The sequence below is a fragment of the Pelmatolapia mariae genome, unplaced genomic scaffold (assembly GCF_036321145.2).
Source record: "Pelmatolapia mariae isolate MD_Pm_ZW unplaced genomic scaffold, Pm_UMD_F_2 NODE_ptg000356l+_length_30555_cov_1, whole genome shotgun sequence".
Classification (NCBI taxonomy): Eukaryota; Metazoa; Chordata; class Actinopteri; order Cichliformes; family Cichlidae; genus Pelmatolapia; species Pelmatolapia mariae.
Window position 1 is genome coordinate 22381 of NW_027052044.1, and position 7656 is coordinate 30036.

At 42.4% G+C, this 7656-nt stretch overlaps 1 protein-coding gene across 1 annotated transcript in view; it reads left to right on the top strand.

The window, feature by feature from the left end:
• Window positions 1–7208, top strand: part of LOC134623023 (NACHT, LRR and PYD domains-containing protein 12-like) — a 29525-nt gene extending 22317 nt beyond the window's left edge. The window contains exon 6 of the mRNA XM_063468268.1: window positions 7037–7208. Within this exon, the coding sequence (XP_063324338.1) occupies window positions 7037–7160 (124 nt within the window). The 3' untranslated portion in view covers window positions 7161–7208. The remainder of the gene's footprint in view (window positions 1–7036) is intronic.
• The last annotated feature ends 448 nt before the right edge of the window (window positions 7209–7656 follow it).

The following is a 7656-nucleotide window of genomic DNA, read 5'->3' on the forward strand; positions in this document are numbered from 1 at the left end:
AAACACAGGCCAACATCTAAAAAACAATGTGGGCTTTAGAGATAATTGAGAAGCTTTCTGGGGGAAACCTGGTCTTGTAGGAGAGACGCCAACCTATCCCATTTTGGAATGGAGCAGCTCTAATTTCTAGAAATCTGGCCCAAAATTATTAAACTCCCCAAAAACATGGACTATCCAGAGTTGGGACCAGGAATCAGAGTTGCACGCCTCTCTTCTCCTGTTATCCCCCCCAAAACCCCATCCCCTTAGAGTCTGGTCAGCTCCCAAACAGACAAAAAGCAAACTAAAAAACCAGCAAAAACAACTTAAACATTAAAAAAATCACAAAGAAAGTCATTATCCACATCTGCACCAAACAGTAAAACAGTTAAATGTGTATTAATAAACATTAGGTGTCTCTCTTACAAGTCTCTGTTAGTTCATGACTTAATAATTGATCAGCAAATTGATTACTCTGCCTTACAGAAACCTGGTTGCAGCAGGATGATTATGTAGTTAAATGAATCAACACCCCCGAGTCACTCTAACTACCAGAAACCTCGAAGCACAGGCTGAGGGGCGGTGTGGCAGCAATTTTTCACACCAGCCTGTTAATCAACCAAAGACCCAGAAAGACTTTTAATTCATTTGAAAGCCTGATTCTTAGCCTTGTCCACCCTAGGTCGAAAACTCAAACACCAGTCTTATTTATTATCATCTATCATCCCCCTTGGCCTTACACAGAGTTTCTGTCTGTCCCTCCCTTCTCCCGTCACTCTTGAACAAGACCTCAAGATACTTGAAACTCCTCCACTTGGAGGCAGGAACTCGACCCTGACCCGGAGTGGGCACTCCACCCTTTTCTTGCTCAGGACGATGGCCTCAGATTTGAAGGTGCTAATTTTCATTCCCACCTTGACACTCGGCTGTGACCGTTGCAGTGCGAGCTGGAGGCCATCACCTCACCTGATGAAGCCAACAGAACCACATCATCTGTGAAAAGCAGAGATAAGTTTCTGAAGACACCCATGTGAAAGCCTCTCTCCACTTGGGTATGCCTAGAAATTCTGTCCATAAAAATTACCAACAGAATTGGTGACAAACGGCAACCTGGCAGAGTCCATCACCCACCGGGAACGAGTCTGACTTATTGCTGGCTATGCTGGACCAAGACCAGACACCTCATACTTCTCAAAGCACCTATCACAGGACACCCTGAAGGACATGACAAAATGCTTCTCCAAGTCTCACAAAACACATGTAGATTGAGTTGAGCAAACTCCATGCACCCTCGAGTATTCTTAAACAGGAAAAGAGCTGATCCAGTGTTAAACACCAGGATGACGACCACATTATTTCCTTCTGTATCTGAAATTTGACTAACAGCCCTAGCGCACTAGGTCGGTCCAGCATCCTCCCAAAGAACAAATGGCCGCAAATCTGGTTATACGATTACAGAATGTTCACCGGGAGAAACCCCAACGTACAGGCACCAAGCCTGCAGGAGGATGGGCCATGTCCCTTGTTTGGGCCTGGCCACTAGACACTCACCCTCCCTGGGCCTGGCTCCAGGTGAACACAGTGAAGCCACAAAAGGGCAGGCAGCTTGCCACACATCATCAGAAATCTTCACAAGGAATGTGTCTACAATAATCCTCCCCCAGAACAGAGTGGCTGGGAGAGGGGTCGGAGACAAAGGAATGTCTTGATCCTATAGATTGAACTCAGACCTTACAAATTTAAGAAACACAATGGCAACATTCAACAATTAGACTTAACACATCAACACACAAAATATCATCCCAGGAGGGGTGACACCTGGCAGGTTTTCTCTAAGTGCACCGTTACAAAAAAAAAATAAATAGTAGGCCTATTTCATGACAAACATAAAACTTTCTTTCTCTTAGACAGGGAAAACAAACCAAAACTAACTGGCAGGATCAACCTGGCACTAAACAACCCCCCAAAACATCAGCCAAATAACAGCCAAAAAACAATATGGTGTGAGGGTTAGAACTTCAGGTGCCTGGTGCAGAGGGGGGGTGCCCAGGGGGCCCCTTGGCTTCTTTAATTAATTACTGATGCTTACTTGGTCCTAAACTCAGACTTAAGAGTCACCGCCCACTTTCCACAAGTGCTTCAAGATATCACACAATTCTGGGAGAGTCTGGGGTCAACTGTCATAATTCCACCTGCTAAACACACACACACACACACACACACACACACATACACACAAAATATGTTAGCAGCTGCTAACAAAACACAACACTAATGTTTACCATTAAATGCTTCCTACAAACTTCACTGCAATGTTTCATCCCCTGGAATGTCAGTTTCTTTCCCAGTTCTGTGCTGTTGGCAGCCATTTTAATCACGGACCCAATCATCTTAGATTTTTTCCCCTTTCTTGTCACCCCCCCCCCCCCCAAAAAAAAAAACAACAACAACAACAAAAAAACAAAACAAAAAACAAAACAAACAAACAAACATATGACAAGCTGTCATGTATATCAGAAACAGGCAACTCTGTCTGTTAGAGTCCCCAGTCATTTAACCCTCTGCTACATTCTATTCACTTGTGAGATCAAATCATCTTTCCCTGATCTAATAGCAATCAACTAATTTACATATCAACGCGTAACCCACAAAGTTGACAGGACAACAGAAATGCATGTTTAAAATATTGTAATGTTTCTACTCATCAGGCTTGTGAAATCTGTTGGAGACATGTCCTAAACTGGACCTTGGGTCCTGTCAGGTTAGTCATTACAGCAAGGTGTGACCTTTAACCTTATTTATTCATCATAAATGAATTGTCTTTAAATGTCGTCACCTTTCAGCCCTTCACAGAATTTCCCTCATACAGTAAATCACTTGTGTTGCTCAATCAGTAGAAAGCATCTCATAATTTTACTACTGCAGCAGATCACAGTCATTAATGTATCAGAGGCCCAGTGGGCCATTTTTCTTCTGCTTCGCCTTATTTTCCTCTTTTCAGTCTCTTCCTTTGCCATTTCAACTCCAATGTGGCACATGTCAAACTCAAACAGTCTTCTAAAGTCCATTCACACACAGCACTCAGCCTTAGTTAAGCTGGGGTGATCAGGTGATCAGCCCCCCTAGGACCCGTCACAGAGTGAAGCTTAACATGAGGGACCCTGCTCGCAGCGCCATATTGTCATGTAAGTTTAAAAAATAACCTGCAAACCACCCAGTGAGCATTATTTGAAGTGGGTTTAATAAACATATTGCAATGTGGAGATAAACATCCAGGCCAAATACCAGGAATGATCTCTTGGACTCTTTTATACACACACAGACATTCTCAAACAAAGAACATTCCATAGGACATCACATATCCCTACACCTTCAGTCCAGCTCATCCTTGACCCACTCTAAGAAATGTTACGACCACCAGTGAGCAGGGTGCCCCGATGTCTTCAACTCTACAAAAGGCCCTCTGTGAAGATGCAATAAAAACTGAGGCCCACTTGTGATAACATTCCACATGCATACAACTAAGTGAGAAAGTGATATTACTACTGCTAAAGTGATGTGGTTAAAATATGTGGATTAATACATAGAATAAAGAAATTTCGTGGTATAATTCTCAAAAACGTAGCCTAAAGCAGATAACTCGTAAGCTGGAGAGGATATGGCGTGTCACAAATTTAAAAGATCATCATTTAGCCTGGAGAATATTTTTCTTTTTTTTTGCTTTATAAGAAAGCCCTCCGTGAAGCCAGAACATCTTACTATTCGTCACTGATTGAAGAAAATAAGAACAACACCAGGTTTCTTTTCAGCACTGTAGCCAGGCTGACAAAAGGTCAGAGCACCATTTAAACCAACCATACATTCAACATTAGCTAGTAATGACTGCATGAATTTCTTTACAAATAAAATTTTAATCATTGGAGAAAAATTACTCAAAATCATCTCACAGATGTAATATTATCTACAGCTACTTTCAGTACCATTGATATTCATTTAGAGTCTTTTTCTCCAATTTATCTTTCTGAATTAACTTCAGTAATTAAACCATCAACGTGTCTTTTAGACCCCAATCCTACAAATCTGCTCAAAGAAGTCCTGGCATTAATTAATTATTCAATCCTAAATATGATCAACCTATCTCTAATAATCGGCTATGTACCACAGGCCTTCAAGCTGGCTGTAGTTAAACCTTTACTTAAAAAGCCATCTCTAGACCCAGCAGTCTTAGCTAATTATAGGCCAATCTCAACCTTCCTTTCATATCAAAAATCCTTGAAAGAGTAGTTGTCAAACAGCTAACAGATCATCTGCAGAGGAATGGCTTATTTGAAGCGTTTCAGTCAGGTTTCAGAGCTCATCACAGCACAGAAACAGCTTTAGTGAAGGTTACAAATGATCTTCTTATGGCCTCTGACAGTGGACTCATCTCTGTGCTTGTCCTGCTAGACCTTAGTGCTGCGTTTGATACTGTTGACCATAATATCCTATTAGAGCGATTAGAACATTTTGTAGGTATTACAGGTACTGCACTGCAGTGGTTTGTATTATATCTATCTAATAGATAAGATAAGATAAGATAACTCTTTATTGTCATTGCACAGTCATACATAGTACAATAGTACAATGAAATTGGAAAACTGTCCAATGTTGGCACTACATATAACACAACACAACACGATATGACACATCACAACGCAACACAAACAACACAACAGAGTATATTAACGTAATAAAAAAGAAGGATAAGTGTATGTGTATTGCACACTGTTATTATTGCACATTAATTATTATTGCACCTTGTTATAAATATAAATATTATTATTGTTATTGTTTTAAACATTGTTACCTCCCCCCTAAAAAAAGTCCAGGGAGGGATCAGGTCAGCTATTTGCATTGATTAGGGCTGTTGCCCTATTGTAAAAGCTGTCCTTGTGTCTGTTTGTTCGTGACCTCAGCAGCCTGAACCTCCTGCCAGATGGCAGCAGCTTAAACACCCGGTGTCCTGGGTGTGTACAGTCCCGTAGGATGCTGCGTGCCCTCTTGAGACAGTGAGTGCTGTACAGGTCCTTCAGGGAGGCCCTTCACCTCAAAGCGTGTTCAAAGAAGTGGTTCAGCTCCTCCGCAAGCTCCGCGTTACCCTCAGTCAACGTGGTATTGCAAGGTTTGTAGTTGGTTAAGTGCTGAACTCCCTGCCATACCTGTCGTGAGTTGTTGGTGCTGAAGTGATCTTTGATCCTTCTCTTGTACGCTGCCTTGGCCTCTCTGATGCCTCTTTTCAGCTCAGATCTGGCTGCACTGTAATGCATACCATCAACGATCTAAAAGCGGCGTCACGTTGCTTCAGCAGGACCTGGACCTCTTTAGTCATCCAGGGTTTCTGGTTGGAATACACCCGGAGGACATTTGTCCACAGTGACACTGTTGACACATAAGTTAATATATGAGAGCACTGATGTTGTGTGCCCCTCACGGTCCTGATGTTAGAACACACTCCAAATAATAGAATAAAATTTTATTCTATTATTTTTTTCATAGCGCGGAAGCCGGTATGCCTGCCGAAACACCGTGCATTTATCGAGACTTTCAACCCCAGGTAGGCCAATTATGGATCTTCGGATCCACATTATGTCAGCAGCTGTTCTCCACCGTGAATGACAGCTTACAGATGACAGCTTACAGCCCTGCATAAAGATGAAAGCCCTGATTTGCAGACGCTGTGCACAGAGGTTCGGGACCAGAAGTCCCATTGTAAACATGTCACGGCAGACCTGACGATGTTTGCATGAACATGCTTTTCAGCATCTCTTTATTGACTTTTCACACACGGTTGCTGACGCATACAGCCGGCTGTAGCTTTGCAGCTCACAGCCCGACACATACCAACACAACAGCATAGATAGCGCATACGTAAAGGCGGCGAGCGTGATTGCAGGTGCTGCTCAGGTGCGTCGCCTCCCCTGCAGCAGCACTGCAGACCACGCCCCGCCACACACATTAACCAGGTAAAATACATATTTAGGCATTATTTTGTAAATATCTATTTTTCATTTTTTAGCAGCATAGAGCTTTTTTTCCAATTACTTTTTAAAAGTCAGGTCAAGGCTCCAAAAGCCCAAAGGCGATATAAGGGTGGCGCTCACAACAGTTTTTGTTTGCTGGATCATTTTAGTTCAGCTGGGTGTCTTTGCTTTGGGATATTTCTTTAAGAGTTCAAAATGTGTTGATTACATAAATAAAATGTAATTGTCTCTGTAGCACTTCAAGGATTTCATAAGCAACACACCTTAGTTGTTCACACAAAGCATAAAGGTAAAAAACAATATATACAGTGTTATCTTCATTTTAGATGTCAAAAAGTATTTGTGGCTCCCAGTGTTTTCTTTTGCGTGGAAACCGGGTCCAAATGGCTCTTTGGGTGTTAAAGGTTGCTGATGACACGCAGCTCTATCTGTCCATGAAGCCAGGTAACACACACCAATTAGTTAAACTGCAGGAATGTCTTAAAGACATAAAGACCTGGATGGCCGCTAACTTTCTGCTTCTTAATTCAGATAAAACTGAGGTTATTGTACTCGGCCCTGAAAATCTTAGAAATATGGTATCTAAGCAGATTCTTACTCTGGATGGCATTACCTTGGCCTCCAGTAATGCTGTGAGGAACCTTGGAGTCATTTTTGACCAGGACATGTCCTTCAATGCACATATTAAACAAATATGTAAGACTGCTTTCTTCCATTTGTGCAACATCTCTGAAGTTAGAAATATCCTGTCTCAGAGTGATGCTGAAAAACTAGTTCATGCATTTATTACTTCCAGGCTGGACGACTGCAATTCATTATTATCAGGAAGTCCTAAAAACTCACTGAAAAGCCTTCACTAATCCAAAATGCTGCAGCAAGAGTCCTGACAGGGACTAGAAAGAGAGAGCAGATTTCTCCTGTTTTGGCTTCCTGTTAAATCCAGAATTAAATTCAAAATCCCTGCTCCTCACATACAAGGTCTTAAATAATCAGGCCCCATCTTATCTTAATGACCTTGTAGTACCTCATTTATACAGATTGAGTTACTGTGGTTTGTCAGAGAACAGCTGTGACTATCTGGCAGCAGCGCTGAAGTCCAACCCCACCCATCTGAGAGAGCTGGACCTGAGAGAAACTACAGCGTGCAGGATCCAGATGTGAAGCAGCTGTCTGATCTTCAAGAGAGTCCAGACTACAGACTGGAGACTCTGAGGTCAGTAGAGTGATGGAGTGAGTGGGTGGTGCTGTCAGCAGTCTTGTACTAAACACAGTCAGTATGAAACAAAGAAGCTGTGAGAGGAGAATGGTGACAGGCTTCAGGATTGGACACAAACACTCCCTGTTTCTGCCTTTTTGTGACCTTTATGGTCACCATAGTAACAGCTGACACGCTCTGATCAAACCCTGTCAACAGCCAATCAGCTCTCTGAACAAAGCAACACGCAGACCAATGACTGCATTCATTTCCAAGTTTAAAGCAGTGAAGAACACAGTCTGTAGGTGAGGAAGACTTTAGTGAGAGCAGATGTTTGGATGGATTCCTCCAGTTAACAGCTGGAACCGTCCATCTGGATTGTTGGGCTTGTTGTTGGGGTCCTACAGAGCTCAGAGTGGACACACCAAGGTTCTTCTAATGAATGAAAGTCCAAACTCAAAC